Source organism: Pleurodeles waltl, chromosome 3_1 (genome assembly GCF_031143425.1).
Source record: "Pleurodeles waltl isolate 20211129_DDA chromosome 3_1, aPleWal1.hap1.20221129, whole genome shotgun sequence".
Lineage (NCBI taxonomy): Eukaryota > Metazoa > Chordata > Amphibia > Caudata > Salamandridae > Pleurodeles > Pleurodeles waltl.
The window spans coordinates 1,014,532,470-1,014,555,674 of record NC_090440.1 but is presented as its reverse complement, the minus strand read 5'-3'; the positions used below and the strand labels follow the sequence as shown (position 1 = coordinate 1,014,555,674).

Sequence of the window (23,205 nt, the reverse complement as noted above, 5' to 3'; positions counted from 1 at the left end):
TGCAAACACCTCTGCACCTTGGAGCAAAGGTTGTGTATAGTACTAAGCTGTCTTTATACTGCACTGGCGCACAGATTGACAGCCACAGACAATTTTTATTAAATATTGTATTAAACAAATATGGCCCTGTGTTGTTTCTCCTCATTTCACATTGTAGTGTAGCAACTTTGGTTCTGCTTTCCTTAATCTGCTCCTTTGATTTCTTCTCCAGGAACAGAGGTGATGGCAAGGATAATCATGGATTTGCCATACTGGTTTCATATAATGTCCAGTGAAATCCAAAGCTATTGGTTATGCCGCCACCTGGCGTATAAGGATAGGATTGTCTCCAGCATTGTACCGTAGTACAGCATTTGTATAATGCTTGCTTTATAGGGTACTAAAGAGCTTAGGGGCATATTTGCAAGCCCCTAGCACCATCGGAGACTCACTTGTAAATACAGCCCCTTCATACGCAGCACTTTGAGTTGAAGGGGCGTGCAATGGGTGCTGCTGTGGGCATTCTAAAACAATACACGCTGCTTTTTGACGATGCCTCAGATTTACGAGATTTCATAAATCTGAGGCAGCCCAAAATGTAAATGCTTTAATTTCTCCTCGTTTTTTGCTATTTCTATGTGTATGTGTGCTGCATTCTGCAGCACACATAGAAAGAGCCAATTTTTTTGCAGGGGAGATTGTTTTGTGCAGGAAGGAACACCATGGCGCAAAGGTGGCTGTGTTGGCACTCTGCAGCAAACTTAGCACCGGCACAGGGGGAAACATAGGGGTGCGCCGTATTCTTGTTAATACAGTGCATCCCTGCGTTTCTATAATGATGCAGTGCAGCGCTTCCAATTTTGCCACAGTGCAGCGCCGCACCACTTTATTGTATATATGCCCTTTAGTAGTGTTAGTTTTCATTCTCATTTTAAGGTTATATATAAATTATATCTTTCGTTCTATCAATAATACCTTGCAAGCTTAAGTTAAATAGTTGCACAGGCACACATTGCACAGGTCTTTATTGCTCAACATTTACCAGGCTCAGGTTTCCTTTCTGCTATATTTAGGCCTGTTTATTGTCTGGTATGCCTTTTTAGGTCAAATATGCGACAGCGCATCTGGTGCAAGCGCTCTCATCTGTGAGATATTACTGGGGCCTGCCCCTTACTTACCATTTGTTGGGTTCACTGTCACTCTTCATTGCTGCCTCCAAATTGGCAGTAGAGGTCAAGTGTCACTTATGTTCCTTTCTGTGGAGCATGGACCAAACACTGATAGAATGATCTTAATTAGTGCCTATCTGCTTCTCATGCTATGATTTAGGTACTATTTCTTCTCCCCCCACTCATCCCTTGTCCGTGTTGCTGCCCCCATCTGGTGCTGCCTCCCTCCTCCCCTGCTTCCCCTCTTGCATTGTTTCTCTTCTTACTCTTCTTCCCCACACCTCCCTCATTTTGCTGCCCCATGCTTTTCAAGAGCATTGGCTGCTGTGCAACAAGGCTTAAAAAAAATCTCTATGACACTTTGAACGCTGGCCGCATCATATCATACCTTTTTTTCCTGACTTCCAGCCATGTTTCACTGCAGGTTGCGTTGTTGTGCAACATGTCTAAAAAACACATTGACAAGGCAAATTGCTTTCATATAGGCGCGACCTATTTTCTTGTTTTCTCTGGCATTATCTCAAACATTGCCTGCAGGAAGCACAGATGCATGCAGCCACTGAATGCTGCAAAAACATTTAGAGTTTGTCTATACATATTCAAAACTGCGTTGTTTTGCAAATGCGGGCCACATTTTTAACTATCCGATTTGCTAATGGGGGGAGGTTTTTTTCTGATGCTCTGGCCTATTGTGTGACCCAGTCTGACCTTGAAAGAGTGCTCACACAACAGAGCACAAAAAGGCAAAAAGTAAAGGCACATTGCTGTCATGGAAACAAATAAGAAGTAACACAGGGAATGGTATAAAGATCTTGAAACTAAGGGACTATGAGTGGGCACATTCATGGAACAGGAAAGAGGACCCGAGGAGTGGGAGTTCCACATCAATAAATAAGAGTGATAGCTGGTAAAAGAAAGGAGAAAGAAGAAATTATACAAAACAGCGTCAAAGAGAAATGTTGAAAAAAGGGGAGATAGAATGCTCACGACAATACAAGGACACTCCACAGAGAAGTGAAAAAGGTCATCTGTTCTGCTAGAAAAAGTTACTCGATCACTCGCTGTAATTTTCAGAAAGACCTACTCATAAAATTGTAGGAAGTCACACTGCACTTCATATATGGGTTAATCATGTGAAGGTAAAAAGATACATCATAACTGCTGTTTTTTACATCCCCACTGGAGCACATAATGATATATTCATTTTTTCAGGGCGTTCACAACACACTAAACAAATTATTTTCTGACTGCTTCTGGGTGATGGGCTATGGTGATCCATTGTGTGTTGTGACTTGTCTCTACATGGATATTCAAAGTACAAACATGAGCAAATAGCAGATGTTCAATAGAAGTGTGGAGAAAGATGTTGGGTTGAATGGCGAGCTCATTCTTTGTAGAGAAATACAAGCTGAGGTGGTGCTCAATTAGGAAGGCTGTCTTCTGTTCTTTCCTGCCTCCTAGATTGTACTCAATTAGATTCCATAGTGTATATGACGCTTCCTTAATCTGAGGAGAAGTGGTGTGAAATGTGTTTCCTCTTTTTATTCAACAGTAAACGGATGTAAAACATCAGATAATTTAGTCTGCTTGTGTTGGATACATATCTACCTGCCCAGAGTTTTTAAAAAATGGAATGCAGGAGAAATAACATGCAGCACAAACATTCCTCTTTCTCCACTGGTAGAATTCTGAGGAAAGAACAATACTTGTGCCATCCAGTACTGTCAGGAACTGGACAATTAATAACCATAAATATGATTACTTTTATGCCCCTGAGGCTGTGACAGACTATGAGAGCAGGTTGTCTAGTTGGGACTTTGCAGGCAGGTGCCGCACACAGGCTCTCATGTGATCCATGTGGGAGCTGTTTACAAGAGCACTGTCTGGAGTCTGGGGCAGATATTTAACTTAGCGCAATTACCATTAAGGTAAATACATTACACAGTCCATCACAATGCTCCTAAAAGCTACTGTATTGTGCTTTCGGAGGAGCAAACCTAATTATGTTGGTGGTAAAACAATCAGCAGATTTGGCCCATTTCTTGAATATTTCACCCAGCACTATATTTCACCCAGCACTACTTAGAGGGCAGTAAATTTCTCTCGTTGCCATTTTGTTGTTTGGGAGAGCCATTTAGTATACATGTTTAAGAGTGCGGATTGTAGTTTGCCCTTTATGGTAAGCATAGCACGTAGCGTGCAGGGATCACTGATGTGCTCCAGTGATGGTTGAATGAACTTTGAGCTGTGATTAAGCATAAAATGGGCAAGTAAGATATGAGTATAGACACAGCTGTCCATGTAAATAACACATCTATTGGTTTGACAGAGGCCTGTGTCAAATATTCATATGATTGCAAATTGTCATATTTGTAAAGATTTCTGAAATTTGAGTTATTTATGAACTATTCCGATCCTTATGGTTGAACTCCACAGCTTGGTCTTCCACAGCCTTAGGTGCCCCACATGGTACTAAACTAAGCAGTACTAGAAGACCCACAAGTTACTTGATGGCTTTCCGTCTTCGTATCTGGCCCAATGTATTCCACTTTCCACTTTATTTAACATATTTAGCATGAATTCCTATATAGCCTTTGCAGCACAGAGACCTAGAAATACACAACCCCACCACAGGGGTTGCATTGGAGTTTTCTTATGTGCAAGTAATGCTCTTAGTTATGATGTTTGTGACCAATAAACCAATTAGGTGTAAATAAAAGGAAACTATACATTCTGTGCGCATATCTTAAAAAGACCGATAAATGTTGCAGGCTTTTTAGGATGTGAAGAACCTTAAATTACCATGTCATTGCATGTACAAGGGATCACACTCACTCTTCTCTCTCAGATGCCCATTCAACTGTGATGTCAGCAAACTACCCTAGACTTTTCTAAGCGACTCTTGAAGTGCTTCTGAGTTATTATTTTCTCTGTTTAGTTAGATTCAATTTTGCAACCACCCCAGTTAGTCTGCTAAGTTGCATATAGCAGCAAATAGGAGAAGCGAGGGTTCCTATACATCTGATATTCATTCGTAAGTGTCCTGTGTTTCCTATTAGGTTTACATATGATTTACATGTAGTCTTTGTGTTTTCCATGGTTTTGGTGCATTTGACATTTTTCTAATTGGGTCAGCTTAAATTTGGATTTGATTATCCTGATCCACCAAACTTCTAGAAATGAACACATATTACAGTTGGATCAGCAGGATTTCCCACTTGTTTATCCCTTGTTGTAATATTCTTGATAAACATCAAAAGGAGGAAAAGCTGAGTCATCACTATCAGTAGTCATCAAATAACCTTTAAGCCAGACCCAATGTTTGCTGCTAAAACTGATGTAACTCAGCCCTCTCCCTTGAGTAGTTAGACAATTGTCATCAAAGCTACATGAATGCAGGACATAGCATGATCCATTTGTCAATGCAATGTACAGTGTAATAAAATAACTATATTGCGAAGTCTCTGTCTTCTATGTTAAAAGAGGTCAAGCATATTCCTAATGATCGAAATGGCATTTTCTAAAAAAATATTAACTGGTACACTATATGTCTCAAATTGCATGACTGTGAATAAATTTGGTCTAATTGTATTTCAGATGAAAACAACATTTCCAGAGGTGCCTCTCCAGGTAATATATATGGAAATATTTTGTTTCAAGTTGAATAAAACATAATGTTGCATTTCTGCTTCATCGTTTATTGTTTGCGATTAGGAATATATTCATTTGGAATGTTTTTAATATGGTGTGAGGATTCTTGAAAGTAATTAACAATATTATTAGAACATTTCAGAATCCAGTGTTTTCTGCTAAAAAACATAGTGAAATTTACAAGTAGCAAAGACTGAAACTACCTTGGGAAGCAATTCAGTAACTCTTATTCCTATTGTAATTAGCATTTCTGTGGGTGTCAATTTAAGAATACCACAGTATTATGACTTCCCAAAATTACTAATACTCAGTGCGATTGAGAGCGTAAGTACTGACTCGGGGCACCCATCCTTCTTGGGAGGGGGTGGCGCTATATTTACTTTTAGTAAAGATTTATAGGCTATGTGCAACAATAAAAAAGGTTTGCATGATTCAAACTGTTGTTTATATTTCATGTGCTTCCAAAAGAAATTGGTTGTAGTTAGGCTGCACGTACTTTGAGATTCTGCTGCTTCTTAGTTATTGTTGAAATTTGTTACTGTGATGTGGTAGTCTCAACATGACACTACTTATAACATTCATAGGATAATTCATCCAGCCTTTTACTTTACTCAGAAGCAAGTTCTTAATAACTTGTTGAATTTCTTTCATTGTGATTGCTTGAGCCAGCTTTAACCAGCTTTAAAGACTTTCTTCAGCATTATCATTTCCTGCTTAACATCTCCATAATTTCAATACCATATTGTTCAAGGAGTCTTGCCCAAATGGTTTCCCAGATGGTTTCCTGTCAATCTCACGCCCAACCTTCATCATTATTCCACTAACCAAACTGTTGCTCTTTATTTTTTGTACAATGAGGTCATTATGGACTGATCCAGATACTGGGCTTCCTAAAACCTAGATCTACCTGGCTGGCTGGTTTTCTCTTCAAAATTAAATCTGTCATTTATTCTGGAAAGGTCTTCATGTACCCATTATAGGATTTGGTATATTAAAACATTTTCCATATTAGTTGTACTCAGTTACAAACGTCCACACATTTCTTGACATGTATTGTATACATGATGTTGCTTTCCCAAGTGGTGCTAGTCTGCTAGCATCTCTGAGCCACAGCAGTAACATTTGCTTGCAATAATGTAAGACTTATTTTTGTCTCCCTTTAAAACGTGCAATTATGGGAGTCACTCGTCTTTGCAACTTTGAACACACTTATACAAAATACAAGAAAGATAGCTATGGCTCTAAAATGGACAGGAGAAATGGGTGCAGTTTAATAGTATTGAAAAACATGTATTTAATAAAAGTTGAGCTAGCAAAGTACTAAACGAACAGTGGATCGATATAGTTATTGCTTTTATTATCAACTATTAGGAAAATACTAGCATAAATGTTGCAAAAATAGTGAAAACAAATGTGAAATATGTGTAAACGCAAAAACAAATATTTCCAAAAAAGAAATGTGTCCTGCTAAGTAAGTAACAGTGCTCCCAAGAGGAAAATCACAGCTCCAAACATTGTCTTCCATAACAACAGATTTTAATTAACCACTTTGTCTTAATTTGGATACATTAACAAAGTTCAGGATTTCTGATACAATCAACATAAAATTAATTGTGCATGAACTCATTAAGCCTTCAAACATTATCTAGCTTCCGTAATGTGTAGCATACTTTTATATCTTCAATTATGTGGAGAAATAAGTAACATCTGATATTAATTTAGAAACTAATCGCATACCTCTGCAGATACTGTGCAGATGTGCATCTTATATGAATTGACAAAATAACATGATGGCCTTAGATAGAAGAACACTAATGGAGAAGGATCTCAGAAATGAAATTCAAGAATAATTTTGTTAATTTCTAATCAGCATTAGGGCAACAAAGTATATAACAGTGGGTAGGCATGTAATGCATTTCTGAGAGGAAAGAACATCTAGGAGAGTCCGCTTTGGGAGAAGCTTAATCAAATGATAGTAAAATAGAAAAATTAACAACACGTAGTTGTGCCTGTAAAGCATTTCAGAGAGGAAAGCATGCAAAGTTTTTATTCATACTGTTAGACTTCGCATCATTGGCGTGATCTCCCATAACATTTCGCCTCTGCTTCCCAAGTTGTTGATGTGTGCTGGACTCTGTTTTTGCTGTTTTTCATATTCCGGGCGCTTTATCACTGCTATCCAGTGCTAAAGTGCAAATGTTCCTATGTAAAATGTATGTGTAATTGGCTTTCCATGATTGGCATATTTGATTTACTAATAAGTCCCTAATACAGTGCACTAGATGTGCCCAGGGCCTGTAAATCAAATGCTACTAGTGGGCCTGCAGCACTGGTTGTGCCACCCACATAAGTAGCTCTGTAATCATGTCTCGGACCTGCCACTGTAGTGTCTGTGTGAGCAGTTTTAACTGTAAATTCGACCTGGCAAGTGTACCCACTTGCCAGGTCATAACCTTCCCTTTTCATACATGTAAGGCACCCCTAAGGTAGGCTCTAGGTAGCCCCAAGGGCAGGGTGCAGTGTATGGTTAAGGTCGGACATATAATAATGTGTTTATATGTCCTCACAGTGAAATGCGGCTAAATTCGTTTTTCACTGTTGCAAGGCCTGTCCCTCCCATAGGTTAACATGGCTACCTTTAAATATGATTAAAGTGTGGATTCCCTTTTGGGAGCAGATAGTAATTTAGAGTTTGGGGTCTCTGAGCTCACAATTCAAAAATACATCTTTTAGTAAAGTTGATTTTAAGATTGTGTGTTTGAAAATGGCATTTTTAGAAAGTGAGCATTTTCTTGCTTAAACCATTTCTGTGGCTCTGCCTGTTTGTGGATTCTCTGTCTGGGTTAGTTTGACAGCTGGGCTGTTTGCACTTCTCCTTTAAACATTGACACAAAGGGAGCTGTGGTGTAGTCTGCATATCCTGATGAGCCATCTGTGCTAGAAGGGAGGGGAGGAATGGTCACTCACACCTGAAAGGCTGTTCCTGCCCTCACACAATGCAGTCTCCAACCCCCTAGTGTGTGTCTGGGGCCTGGCCTGGGCAAGGCAGGATCTTACAAACAAGAAATACTTTCCTTTGAAGTTTGCCTTCTTCAAAGGCAGAGAGGGATATAAGTAGTGGACCCAAAACTCCTGACAAGTAGATTACTTCTGGATTCAAGAGCAACCTCTGCCAAGGAGAAGAACTGGAGAGCTGAGGAGAAGTGCTGCTCCTGCCTGTGACTGTGCTTTGTTGGGCTATCCTGCAGTTGCTGCTTCTGCCTGTGAAAGGGACAAAGACTGGACTTTGTGGTATATTCCTACTTGAGAAGAATCTCCAAGGGCTTGGGCTGAGCTTGCCCCCTGTTTTGAAGTCTCAGGGCCATCAAAGACTTCCTCTGTCAGCACCTGGACTCTCTGCTGAGACTTCTGCCCTGCCAAGTGGTGCCATATCCAGTCTCTGGGCCCTTGAAAGGAGAAGCTGGTGGAAAAACCAAGGAAACTGACTTCGGACGTCTCCAGACTGACTCCTCTGCCGAATCCCATGATGCCGCCTGCAACAGAAGTGGTGGTCCTTGTTGGAGTGCAATGACCCCACAGGCTGATGCCACTGCAGCCCCGCCGAAGTCCGTGACTCCGTAGAAGTCGCTGCACCACATTGTGACCGCCAGATATCGACTCCGCCCGAAGTGCACGGATTCAGCGCTTTGCACCAACACCACCTCACCTCCACTGGTCCGCAGCAAGGACCCGACGCCTCTTTGTGACGTCTCCGCTCCTCTGCTCCACAGCACCGGAACCAACCCCGCCTCGGATCCAGCGACGCTGAGATCCCCGACTCCATGCATCATATTGTTTCCACATTTTACTAAGGTACTGTACCTGGGGTCTGCGTGACTCCGTAACCGGTGCCAATGGTGTTGGATTGTTGGGAACGACTCCTTCATGACCCTGTGATATCACCTCCTTGAAGCATTTGTGTTTCCAAGTGCTATTTTTTTAGTTTCATCTTTAAAAATTCTTACCTTGACTTGAGTGTTGGATTTTTGTCGATTTGGTTTTGTTTTGTTTAGATAAATATTGGCTATCTTTCTAAACCAGTGTTGAGTCATTTTGTAGTGTTTTTACTGTATTACTGTGTGTTTTGGTACAAATACTGTACACATTGCTTTTGAAGTTAAGCCTGCTTGTTCGTGCCAAGCTACCAAGGGGGTGAGCAGGGGTTAACTGAGTGTTTTTCTCCTTTATCCTGACTAGAGTGAGGGTCCTTGCTTGGAAAGGGCGTATCTGACTGCCAACCAAAGACCCCATTTCTAACTCATACAAACACTGCACTTAAACCCAAAACATCTTTGTTGGGCTTGGAAAAACATTATACACTGGTCCTCTATAAGCAATGATTAAAGTTGCTTTAAATTAAGTCAAGTAGATAGAACATTGTGTTAGGCAAACATTTTGCAGATCTCACTTTTTGTAGTCACTCAAACACAACTACATTCAGAAGGAAATTTGTTAGAAGACTAAGAGTTTGAGGCCATACTCAGCTACATGTCATTACCAACTATCTTCAAATAGGGATTGAATCAAGGACGTGTTGAGGACAAACTAATAAGGACAAGAATTGGCAACCACAATGTCTGGCTGCTGTTATATGGGTATTGTTATTCATTAGTTAAAGTTCTGTTGTTCAATTATAGAATTTATGTATGTCACATCAGATGTCACATAAGGTGTCAGAAGTGGGATTCTTTAATCTGTATTAGTGCTGGGACAGTTTGGATGTTATAGTGCTAGCAAGCAGTTGTGGGTTTTGTTTTGGAACAAACATCCTATTTGGAAATTATAAGAAGCTTCCTGCATATTTCTTCATGACTATACACATGTGGGGTCGCGCATTTGGAGTGGCGGGAGAAACCAGCTGACTGAAAGGGGCAGGGACCAGGCCCCTTTAAACTTGCATCGCGCGCCCACTTCGCGGGACGCGCCCGGGCAAAGCCCGGGCCAAGGGCGGGCCCGTCCTGCGCCCGTCAACACCCAGAAGAGACTGGGCTGGGCCATACCCTTTCATATTTGCTATTTGGCAGCGATTGGTCTTTTGAGAGGGTCAAGGAATCTTGGGTCACCTGCTGTGTCCCACAGAATATTGTCTGACTTGCTGTGATTACTTGCATTTGTTCTTTGGGACGGACCGTGCCCTCCCTCTGGAATCTAAGGTACGGTTGAAGGCTCTTTGATATACTTGTGTTCCTTTTTTCCTTGTTGCACCTATATTGGTGCTGAGTCCTTTTACTCTCTCAGAATGGGGAAAGGTAAGAGGAGATCCAGCCCAGATTTAGGCCCTGCCAAACGAAAATTTCCAAATCTAGTAGAGTAACGCAGCCTCATACCAATTGTGTGTCCAGACAAATTGATAATTTAATTGAAGAAGTGGAGTCAATTCTTAAGGATGAAGAGAGCAATGCTCAGAACAGGCTGAAACCCAGAACTTTATTTCCGTTTTTAACATCTGGATCTAACTCCTCTATTGATGTCCTGCCCCCGAGAATTGCAGCTCAAGCTCTTGCTCCCTCAAGCCCGCCAGGTACGGCCGACCCTTCACCTTTGCTTGACTCTGTGTCTAACTTGGAAGCTATAGCCACAGACCCTATTTTCTATGGGATTTCCTGTTCAAATCGTTTTTCTGCTTTGGATCATTTAGATTCGGCCAGCGACAATCAGATTCCTTTGACCCCTGCACTTCCTAACCGCGATTCTCTTGGAGAAGATATTCCAGCTTTAGTCTCCAGCTTCAAGCGTGAAGTAGGGGAGTTGAAGTGTCTATTGCTTGAAGTCCTTAAGCTTCTTAAAAAATCTGAACCAACTCCCCAGTGTGTCTCGAATTCAGCGCTATTGCAATGTATCCATCCGTTGGCCTCTGTTCCTTTGCCAGTAGATCTTCCAACGACTTTTGAGGTTGCCCAGACTTCTAGTTACAGGTTGCATCACAGTAAATACCCTGCTCCTCCTTTGGCAAAACCTACATCCTCTCCTTTCACTATCGACCGGAATGTGGACCCCACATCAGTCTCTGGCCACCCAATCCTTACGTCTAATCAGAATTGTATCTACATGTGCAAAGTTCCCCCTCTTACAGCTCAATTGAGGGAAGACATACCCTCTTTAATCAACAAGGCTTCGCATTGGATTCACCATGTCAGAGGCTGTGGTTCAATCATCCACTCAGACATTGTATCTGCCTCACGGCTGTGTGGTCGCTTAGGCGGGCGGGACACTGTTAAACTCAATCTTGCAAGCCCTTCTTAAGTCATGGGCCTCCTCCAGATGGAAGCACGTAATTTGACAAGGAAGGAACTTGACATATTTTTTAGTGACAGCTTCTCTGCTTTGGGAACTAAGGACCTGTCCTCTCGCTTAAGTATGGACAAGCTGATCCCATCTAACGTAACTGACCCTGTTGCCTCTTCTGGTATGCCACCCATTCCTGATGCTGAGTCTGACATGGCCCCTGTTTTTAAATGTGCTAGTGCATGCGTCTCTGTGCCTCAACAGGGCACTTTTGATGTGGATTGACTATGTCCCCCTGGATTTTGTAAATCCAGTGTTGGTTATGATTCTCAGGCCTTGCCCCCCTCCAAACTCCTTTGCCAAGTTCAGGTGCCAACATTCTATGGGATCCATCTAGTACTGCTACTGCGAATTTAAATCCAGCATTGGTTGTTGATTTTTGTGAAGCCACCCGCAGTCCTATGCAGGTTACAGGGAAATTTTTGTCCTGGAATGTGGCAGGTATTAAAAGTAAATTAGTTGATCCCGAGTGGGGGGCTTACATCAAACCTTTCTACATTTGCATGTTTTAGGAAACATGGGCCATGGAATGTGTGTGTAGGCAAGGTTTTTGTTCCTTTACCAAAATTGCAATACAGTCTTCTATGGGCAGGGCAATAGGGGGTCTATGCACCTGGGTAAAGATGACAGAGGTGGGCAAAGTTAAGGAGATTGCTGTAGATTCTTGTGACATTCTGGCAATAGTAATACTGCCAAATTTGGGTACTCCTGTGTTATGTATTAATACTTACAACAGACCAGGCCCCTCCAACCGTCAGTCTGCCACTATAGAGCACCTGCACAATCTCATATCTGACTTTCGCTCCAAATATCGTATTATCATTGCAGGTGATCTCAACGCGCAAATTGAACTTGACTCGGCCTATGCCGAGACAATACAGGCCGAAGACGAAGTGTGGAATATTCCCCTTTTTCCAAGTCAATCAGCGTTGTCTACTGCTTCTTGCAGGGCGAAGGAAATAATAGATCTTACAGTAATTCATGGCCTTCGCTTCGGAAATGGCCGATTTCCTGCTGACAATCCTGCTACAACAACTTTTTTTAGGGGTCTCTATAGTAGTATTTTGGATTATGTCATTTTCGATCTACGGGTTTGGCATTCCATAATTGATGTGGAAGTGGGTCCACGGCTTACCAGTGATCATGCTCCTTCACAAATTGTATTTAATGGAACTCTTTTTGCAGGACTTCCATTGTTTTCTGCTCCTAATGTTCATGATCTTTTGAAGTTGTCTAGCAACAGGCGCACTGTGAGATGGGCTTCGTTCCAGAAGTCCAACCTGTTAAATTATAAACTGCGCGCCTTAGTTTCTAGACATCAGCTCTTCAATGATAATATTGTACTAACCCCACTGTTAGTCATGTCTTCCCATGTGGTTCTTTTTATGGCTCTCAAGGAGTTTTTTCTGCTTTGAAACGAAGGAATTCTTCTCCTCCATCTAACTGCAAATGGTTTGACAAGAGATGTCGTGAGGCCAAGTACCTTTTGACCAAAGCGTTAAAGTCAAAGAATCGGGAAGCCATTGTAAATGCAAGATGAACTTATGTCTTCACTTGCGAATTATGCAAACTCAAGTATGAGGAAAGTCTATGGGGAGATTTGGCTGAGGCAGCTAGGACCCGTGATGTTAAACTCTTTTGGCTCTTGGTTTCACACAGAGATACAGATCTGCCACTCACTTGCAGAATGCCACATTACTGCTGATACTTGGCTTACTCATTTTAGGGAACTGTATGGCTCCTCGCCAGAAATTGTTGCCATCAGCTCTGTAGAATCCCCAACGTGTTGCCCTGCGGTGCCTCCCTTCACTTTAAAAGAAACAGGGTTGGCAATTAGTGCCCAAAAATCAGGGAAGGCCCCTGGACCAGACGGCATCCCCTCAGATTTGTACAAATCAGATTTGCCCACATGGACCCAGCATATCAATAGGATATCCAACAATGCTTTGGCTACCAGGTCTTACCCGGATTCCTGGAAGGAGGCAAAAATTGTTCCTATTCATAAGACAGGAGAGAAAGGTCTTTCAGGAAATTACAGACCCATTAGCCTAGACAATTTGCAAAAAATATTCTGCTCCCAGCTGCTAAGCAGACTGAAACACTGGATAGTGAAAACCCAGGTATTAAGCCACCTGCAGGCAGGATTCAGGGACAAGGTCAGCACCATCGATCAGGTCTTCCGCTTTCTCACTATAAAGTGGAAGATCATAGACGTAGATCAAGGCCACTTATTTGTGGCCTTTGTTGATCTGAAATCCGCTTTTGACCTTGTCCCGCGTCCCAAGATGTGGGAGGTTATGAGAAATGCTGGAGTCCCAGACTCCATGATTAATATAATTAAAGATCTTTACTCTGGCAATTGTGCCAAAGTACGATGGGGCCGGTAGGTGATCTGACTCCAGCATTTCCCACTGTTTGCGGTGTGAGGCAGGGTTGCTTTCTTGCGCCTACCCTGTTCCTCCTTTTTATCAATGCCTGCATTCCGTCCCTTTTAGATTGTCCTGGTGATGCCCCCTGTATGGGTGGGCAGAAGCTCCCATGCCTCCTATTTGCTGATGATACCTTGCTACTTTCTCAAACAGCTATGGGTCTCATGTCTGCTCGCAAGGTTTTTGGAGTTTTGCAAGGACCATGGCTTGGAAATCAATTCAGCTAAAACGAAGTACATGTCACACTTCTGGCATGCCCACCGCCAGAAATCATTAATGTGCCTGAAACAAAGGGCCGGTGGCATTGTGCGATTTGCGACCAGATCCCCTAGTTTTGCCATGACTCCTGCTCTTGAAATATATAAATCTGAAGCCGGGGGGGGCTTTGTATGGTGCAGAGCTTTGGGGCCATTGCAACTTGGTGAGTCTGGCTAGGGTGGAATACCATTTTTGAAGACGCTGCTAAAAGTTCCTTCTAGCACTCCATCCTTGCCTATCCGAATGGATCTAAATCTCTTTCCAATTAATCACATTGCTGCCTTAAGGCCTCTCCTGTTTTGGATTCAGCTATGGTCTTCAGATGCCCTCATTCCATTTAGATGTGGGCTCCTCAATCTGGTGGGCCACAACCCCAAGATTAAAATCAATTGCTGTGTTTATGTCGAACGGTCTCTAATGCTCCTTGGTTTGGGGTCCTATTGGAAGGATCCCCTTTCCATTCCTAAAAATGCTGTGCAGTCATTGAAGGACGCTTTTTGGCTCAAAGTCCAAACTGCTCAACTGGCTGAGGTTGTGCCGTTGTCCATGTCTGATACCTATTTGAAGTTCAAATGTCACTATGAGTTTGAGCCCTTCATGGATGCAGCACTTTCCCCATCCGCGCGTGCCCTTTTAATCATATTTAGAATAGGGTCCCTCCCTCTGTGTTCTTTAACCTACAAATGGTCTAATTCTATTAATAAGTCTAAGTCATGCCCAATGGGATGTAAAAAGAGTCTGTCTTATATGTCCTTTTTCAATGTCGTGCATATGACAAACAGAGGGCCTCTTGGATTAATCCTCTATGTAAACAAATGGGCTTCAGGAGCTGTTTACATGCCGAGAGAATTTTTCAATCTGATCCATCGGTTCATATAGTTTATCCGGTGGCAAAATTCTTTGAATCAATTTGGCGTCTCAGACTAGCGACTCTAAAGAACATGACTGGGTAGCTGCCTTTTAGATTTAGACTTTCCATGCATATTTATTGTATCTTGGTGCATGATATTAATTGGTATCTTGTGGTACCTGAGGCACAGTTTTTATATTATTAGATATAAATGGTCTTTGGGAACTGTTCATCTGCTGAGAGAATTCCCCAAACTGCCTTTATCTGCTTATATATTCCATCTTGTGGAAAAAAAATTAGGAACCATCTGTGGCGTTTTAGATTAGCAATTCAAAGAATAAGTTTGGGTGTCTGTCTTTTAGACTTAGATTTCTTTTATGTATATTTACCTTGGTGTATGATACTAGCTGATATTTATTGGGTCCAGAGGTGTTGCTGGTGCAAGAAATCTTTTATGTCTACCTTTTTATGGTTTTAATTTCCTTTTTAAGAATCTTTTATCCATTTTTACTGTGCACTCTTTACAACTTTTCTTTACACATTGTTATGTATTGCACTTTTAGGGTGTTTTTCTTACCGAAATAAAGTAAATAATGATGATGATGATGACTATAAACAACTTAATTTTGGCAACGAGGGAAATTGGAAGTCTAGGACCAACTACCTGATGTATTTACTCTGACTGTACTCTACATTTGACATGCACTTGGAGCTGGGGTGGGGAATGTAACTTTTACCCATATTTACTTTGAATCTTTGCACATCACCTGGAATCACATAGTATAATAGTTTTAAGTGAATGTTTATTCCTCATGGTATTGGGGCAGTTGGAGTGTGTGGAACATCCATTTGTTCTTACCTGCTGCGAGCGAGACACAGCATAATTTGAATGCTGTAAAAGTATTTTTGCTTTATAGCCATGCGCCTCCATCCATGAGCAAGTTATTGCATTATTTTAATGCAGTATTTGCATGCTCGCTCCACAGTCACACACCTGCCTCCACGCTCTATAATCTCTTCTTAAACACAGCCACGACGTGACAACATAACTTTGCAGATGTTTTGAAAATAAGCTCCTTCGATGCTAGAAATCGATGTACACTTATACTTTTAAGCAATCTTTGATCTTTGGGATCCTTTCACATGTAATCTATAGAGATTTTGGCATGTATTTCCAGCTCCTCACAATGATGAGCACACCTGAGAATTTTGGCTCATCATCTGATTTCCAATTTACACCGTGACAGGCACACTGCATGGTATTTCTTCATCGCCCGTTACCACGGTGATACGCACACCGCTCACTTCATTCTCAGAAGCATTTACGGTGACTGGCACACATTACCTGCCAGTACGCTCTCAGAGTTTAAATGTGGTAGGCAACAAGTGTATGCTGTAATTAACTGCTATAAGTGCATGAAATGTCATTCTAAGTTTTAGTCATTTCTATTCTTTAATTTTATGCATTTAGTGTAACTATATTACCTAATTGTTTTAATCTATCATGGCCACAATTCAATCTGTAACGCAACCCCGACCTTTCGTGCAAAAACCTGGCAGACCATCCATTTTGAGGAAAAAATGGTTGAGAATTTTCGAAAATTATTTGGTGGCAATTGATGCTTCAAAATGTAATGCTATTCATCGTACAGCACTGTCACTTCGGAAAGACTAGTCAACAAGTATTCGGCAAGTTGCCAACTATTGCAATACCATCAGGGGATGATTCTTGGGCTGTATTTGCAGAAGCTACAGCTCGTTTGTGCAAACAATATACTGATAAGCTATCTGTTATGCTAGAAAGGCATATTTATTTTAAATGGAGACAACTGATGAATGAAAAGTTGAAGGATTACATAGCAGTGTTAAGAGTGCTTGGTGCGAAGTATGAATTTGGAACAAATTTAGATGTATATTTGCAAGATCATTTGGTAATCAATTGCTCTAAGAAAAATATTCAGGAACCCATATTGGCTTGTAAAAATCCTTCTTTAGGTGAAGTCATGGATATAGCAAGAAGTATAGAATGCTCACTAATTTCATCCAAAATTCTGACTAAGAATCTCAAAACGTGTGTGCAATTTGCACTGTAAGTGATGTAGATGAAAGTGAAATTCACTCTATTTCAAACACGAATATGGGAGGGAATACTTCAGAAAAGAAAATATCAGGCTCTTGTTACAGATGTGGATCAAAATATCACTTGGTCAATAGTTTATCATGCCGTGCTCTGGGAAAGAAATGTAACTACTGTAAGAAGGTTTGACATTTTCAAAGTGTGTGCCAAACAGTCAAACCTAAACCTAAAGTTGTTTGAGTAGAGGTGGATGAAGATAACTAGTGCAACCCTTTAGACAATATTTTGTAAACAGCGGATATTAATATGGTGAATGTTTTACTCAAGAAAAACAGAGACCCTACATGTGAGGTTAAGATTGGTACAGCCAATTTAGTAATAATGGCACACTATTGTTCCCCTAATATTATCCTGTCTGACCTAATATTTGAGAAATTCAGATGAGAAAGCTATTGCTACAGACAGATGTTAATCTAAAAGCCTTTAGAGATTATGACATCAGGAAAGGTTATTTCATTGATGTTTTAAACTCCAAAGGTAGAGAAATATTTACCAAAGTGTATGTTGCTGAAAAATAGAGAGATATTATGGGTTGGCAAGATCAGGCAAAACTGGGAATCATTTTGAAACCTGGTCATGATGAACCTGTACTTCTTGATGATGCCCCAATTCTTGCAGTGGAAGACTCTTGTGTACAGAGCACAGATAGAGAATTTGTTAAAGAAATTGACAACATTTTCACAATCAAATTAAAAAGCAATACCAAACAAATCACAAAGAAATTTAGACCTGTGCCACTCTCTGCCAGGAAAGGTCTAAATAATTTGCTAGACAGTATGTGTAAACAAGGTATTATTACTCCAGTAAAGTCTCCTGAATGGGTTTCAGTGGCAGTCATTGCTCAGAAAAAATCAGGAAACATACCTTCATGTTCTGATAGTAGAGTACTTAATCATATAATATTAGTGGCCTACCAACCTTTGCCAAGGATTCATCACATGCTGGCAAATTTAGGATGTAGTTCTATAGACAGCATATCCTCAGATTCCTTTGGTTCAAGAATCTCAACAGTAACTACATTCGTAACACCATAAGGGGCATACATGTACCTGCGGATGCCATTTGACCTGGCATCTGCAGCTATCGTGTTCCAAAGATTTATGGATTAAATGTTCTGTGGCGAGTTTGCTATCCAAGCTTTTCAGGATGATATCCCTATTCATACTGAGACTTTGGAGCAGCACTATGAACTATTAGAAATAGAACTGAGAAAATTGGAAAAGCATGGGGTTACCTTCAACAGAGAGAAATGTAACCATTTAACTAATCATGTTGATTATCTGGGACATTTAGGCCCTGATTTATACTTTTAGGGGCAAAACTGCACTAACGCAGTTTGGCACCAAAATGTTTAGCATCGGCTTGCACCATTTCTGTGCACCAGCCAGGCACCATATTTATGGAATGGTGCAAGCCAGTGCAAAGGGTAGGCTAGTGTAAAAACAAAATGACGTTAGTCAGGTGGGGCTGGCAGTATGGAAGAAGGGGGTTTTGCACCAAAACATGACGTTAGGCAGGGTTGAGTCAAATAAAATGACTCTAACCTGCCTAGAATCCTTTCCTGATGCAAAACCATCCATACCACATGACTCCTGTCTTAGAAAAGGGAGGGGTCATGCCCACCACCCCAAAGGCCAGCACAGGGGTCCAGGGTCCCCTGGGCATGGCCATTGCATCCTGTGCCATGTAGGGTGGCCCATTTCAGGGCCCCCAATGCCACTTTAAAAAATAAAATAAAATACTTACCTGTACTTACCTGGGATGGAGTACCCCATCCTCTGCTGTCCCTCTGGTGTGGGTGTCCCTGGACTGGGGAGGGCACCTGTGGGCTTATTCCATGGTGTTTCACCATGGAAATAGGCCCACAGGTCCTCTAACACCTGCCCTGACCCAGGTGTTAAAAAATGGGGCAAAACAAGCTTTGCACTATTTTTGACCCTCCTCTCTCCCGTGCACCATTTTTGCACAGGAGTATAAATATGGTGTTAAGGCCACAGAGTCATTTTTTGCGCGGAAACGCCTACCTTGCATCTCATTAAGGGAAGGTAAGTTTCCACGTCCTAAAAATGACTTTAACTCCATAAATTTGGCACTAGGCGGGTCTAGCGCCAAAGTATAAATATGGAGTTAGTTTTGCACTGAATTAGAGTAAAAAGAAATGACGCTAATTTGGTGCAAACAGAGTATAAATATGCCCCTTAATGCGATGGTATGAAAACTAAGGCCATTTTTATACTTTCTTTGCGCCACATTTGTGTCATTCTTTGACACAAAAGTGACACAAACTTACAAAATACAATGGTATTGTGTAAGTTTGAGCCGCTTTTGCGTCAAAAAGCGGCACAAATGCAGCGCTAAAAAAGTAGAAAATACGGGCCTAAGTTGCCTCTTGTAAAAGCTATAAATGAAGTACCCATGCCAAAGGACAAAGATTCACTCAGGTTGTTACTTGATTTAAGTGAATGCTACTCTAGAGTTGTGCAGAGATGCGCTTTGGCTCTGCAGCCCTCGAGGGCACCGTTGAAAAAGAATGCCAAGTTTACATGGTCTGATGAAGAGCAGCTAACTTTTAATAAGATAAAATATTTGATTGCGAATGCTTCCACCATTACGTTTTTCACACAAGGAGAGAAAATTGTTATAACAGTGGATGCCAGTTCTTGTGGTCTTGTGAGTTATTGAGTCTGTTTGTGGATGGGAAAGAGTCTATCATTGGTTTTGCACTCAGAATGTTAAATGCAGCTGAATAAAGTATAGCAGCATAGAGTGGAGACCCTTGCATGCTCGTGTGCAGTGGAGAAATGTAAGATATACATTTGGGGTTTAGATTCAACCTGTACACTGATCACAGGCCTCTTTGATTTACAAGTTGGTTGATAGATGCTCCAATAAAGTTTCTTCTTTAGAAATTCATATTTCAACTTCTTTTTACTAGATTGTTTCATTTTGGTGTTATTTGGTCAATTAAATTAAGAACTATTTTTTAACCTGGTGTGGATTAATTTTTTGTGGTGTTTTCACTGTTTTGCAAGTTGCACAAATACTTTGCACATTGACCTCTAAGTTAAGCCTGTCTGCTCTGTGCCAAGCTACCAGATTGTGAGCACAGGTTAATTTGTGGTGTCTACCTGACTTACCCTGAGTAGGATTTTGTCTCTTGCTTGTACAGGGTGCATATCTTCGCCAAACAGGTACCCAGTTTCTAACAATGATGTAAGATAAGTTATCAATATGTTTTTCACTCCTTATACATCAAAATATATTATAAGCTGTTGAAGATATTGCAGTCATATGGCAACAACCATAGGAAATGGAAGGGGACTTTGTTCCACTATTGCAGGCAATGTCTAGCCCCAAAAAGAACTTAGACTCCTCCATGTGTAATGTGGAAAGAGGTTATGCACATACGTCATACCTCTCGTCCCATTACTAAGCAAAATCACAACCAATCACAGGATCAACAGAGTCCCAAATATTCTGTTTTTTAGTAGGCACCATCTTAGAGTGGGGTATGCAGAACTAATATAGGTGCTACCAATACTAAAAAACCTTGATTGTAATAAATGAAGGCACTGCCCAATGTGTAATATTTTATTGTATTGCAGATGGATATTGCTAGAAGTTAGGTTTCTAGTTGACAGAAGTATGCACCCTGGTCATGCAGGAACCACAATCCTAGTCAGGGTAATTAATAAACACACCCTAAATTAACCCGTGTTCACCCTCTTGTAGCTTGGCACAGAGCTGTCAGGCTTAACATAAGAGGCAATGTTTAAAGTATTTGTGCAACACTTCAAACAGTAGAACAGTAAAAACACCACACAAAAACGTTAGAAAAATAGAACTTGATTTAATAAATAAAACAAGACCAAAATGACAAAAAACTATAAGCAGAGCTTGAGTTATACATTTTCAAAGAATAAACTGAAAGATTTTACTTAGGAGCAAGAAGCGCTAATCAGGGATATTTGGTTGTGCCGGGCCAGGACAAAGTCAAAAGTTCAGGCGGACCACAATGGAGGGTGGGCCGGATACAGGGACCCAATGAGGCTTGTTGAATAAAAGTACCTTCATTCTGGTTGTGTCAGCGTCAAGGATGTGGGGTGCAGCAGAAGCGAAGAGTAGGTGTTGATCCCTTCAGTGGAAGAGATGCATCAGTTTTCCTCATGCAGTCGAGGAGATGCATTGAAGTTCCCCACCCAGTGGTGGCCAGCCGAGATGCACTGGAGTTTGGGTATAGGTACTGGCCTCGTCAAGGTGATGCACTTATTCTGATGAGTGTAGTGGCTGCCATGCAGAGTTCGTCATTAAGGCTGTTGACTGGGAAGCAGTGGCCTTTTACTGAATGAAATATTGGAGTGCTGGTTCTGAAAGCAATGCACCAGTTTTAGCCACACATCAGCAGAGATGGGCAGGTTCTGTCTACGCAATGGTGAAGATGCAGTGGTTCTGCTGGCACGAACTCCTAAGGCCCACTTCCAAGGTTCCAGGACTGGGGGGGCACCACTTGACAGGGCAGGCTAACAGCTGGCAGAGTCCAGGTGCAGAAGCAAGTTCTTTGGAAGTCTTTTATGCCACTGAGACTTCAGATCAGGAGACCAGTCAGCTGACCCATGGAGTCACTCTAGATTCAGGTGATGCAGGTCCAGTCCTTCTCACCCAGGAGGGGAACAGCAGGCAGCAGAACAGCACAGCAAGGCAAGAGTTCAGCAAAGCAGCAATCCAACAAAGTAGCAGTCATGCAGCAGCAAAGCAGTCCTTTTTCTTGACAGAGTAGTCACGGTTCCATAAGTGCACAGAGATCCTGCCCTTCTAGACTCACTACAGGGGTTATGCAGCCCTTTGTGTGGGGATAGGACTCAGCCTATTCAGATGTAAGTGAGGCTGCGGCCAGATCCTCCCTCCCATCTTGCCAGTAACACCTATGTTCCCATTGTGTGTGGCACTGTAGGGGGAATACACAAAGCCGGCTGTCACCCACCTTAGACAAGTGATCAGAGGCAGGCAGCAGGGACCAAATGGCTAAAGTAAGATAATGCCAACTTTCTAAAAGTGGCATTTTCAGAATTATAATATAAAATCTGATTTGACCATAGGTTGTGATTTTAAAATTGTGATTCCAGAGACACCAAACGTAAAAAATATTTCTTCTAGATTGTGAATAACACCTATAAGATGTAATAAAGTAATCCCAATGGTGTCCTATGGGAGAGATAGGATTTTCTGTAGTGAAAAATGACTTTGGGAGTTTTTCATTACCAGCACATGTAAAACATGTCCTGCCTTTTAAATACATTGCACCCTGTCCACTGGGTTGTTCAGGGCCTAACTTACAGGTGACCTATATGTATGAAAAGGGAAGGCTTGGACCCGGCAAAAGGGTTATTTTGCTTCGTCGACATGGCAGTGTAACATTGCACACACAGGCTCTATAATGGCAGGCCTGAAACATAGTTAAAGAGCTATTTAAGTGGGTGGCACAATCAATGCTGCAGGCCCAAAAGTGGCATTTAATTTACATGCCCTGGGCACATGCAGTGTGCTTTACTAGGGACCTAATTGTAAATTAAATATGGCAACTGGGGATAAGCCAACATTTTCATGTTTAGGGGAGAGAGAACAAGCACATTTGCACTGGTTTAGAATCCTAAATCCAGCGAATACGAGGTCAGAAAAGTGAATGAGGTATGCAAAACATTGGGGGGAAGACTACCCTAAGGCTGTCAGGTCTAACGTGCCCCCCCAGCTGAAAATGAGGAGAGCTACAAAACCTCTTGGGAGAACTGGGGACACCATCAGCATTGGGGTGGTTTGACCCCAGGTGGTGCTCTACCATGAAGTCCATTCCCTGCATGAGACATCTGAGGGGCCTATGGTCTGTCTGAACACTGAATTGAGTCCCAAACAGGTATGGTCTCAGCATCTTCAGGGCCCAGGCCACAGCAAAACTTATCTCTCAATCCCACTTTGTCTCTGTTCAAGTGGAAGCAGCATCCTGCTAATGAAGGCTACTAGTTAGTACAGGCCCTCTTCATTCAGCCATGCTAATACAGCCCCTGTGCAATGCTTTGAAGTGTTTGTCTACACAATAAATTCCTTGTAATAGTCAAGAGCCTTAAGTACTGATGCTGTGCATATGCCCTCCTTGTAGCTATCAAAGGCTTTCTGGCAGGCCTCTGTCTAGATCACCAATTTGGGCTGCTTCTACAAAGTCAGCTCTGTTAAGGGGACTACAATGGTGCCATATCCCTTAACACATCTCTCATTAGTACACTGTGAGGCCCAGGAAGGCCCTCCCTTCTGGCTGAGTTTAAGGGGGTTTCCAGTCCATGATAGTCTCAGTCTTGGCCTGGGGGGGCTGCACCTTGTCCCTGCCCACCAGGTGACCCAGGTGCACCACAGATCCCT

At 41.8% G+C, this 23,205-nt stretch overlaps 1 protein-coding gene across 5 annotated transcripts in view; it reads left to right on the top strand.

Moving 5' to 3' along the window:
* KCNH7 (potassium voltage-gated channel subfamily H member 7) overlaps positions 1–23,205 on the top strand; it is a 1,745,544-nt gene that overhangs the window by 1,000,164 nt on the left and 722,175 nt on the right. For all 5 annotated transcript variants that reach the window (XR_011201481.1, XM_069224264.1, XM_069224261.1 and 2 more), the window contains exon 4: positions 4,746–4,778. Coding sequence is in view for 4 of the 5 variants with exons in the window: in XM_069224264.1 (XP_069080365.1) it covers positions 4,746–4,778 (33 nt within the window). In the remaining variant the exon portion in view is untranslated. The remainder of the gene's footprint in view (positions 1–4,745; positions 4,779–23,205) is intronic.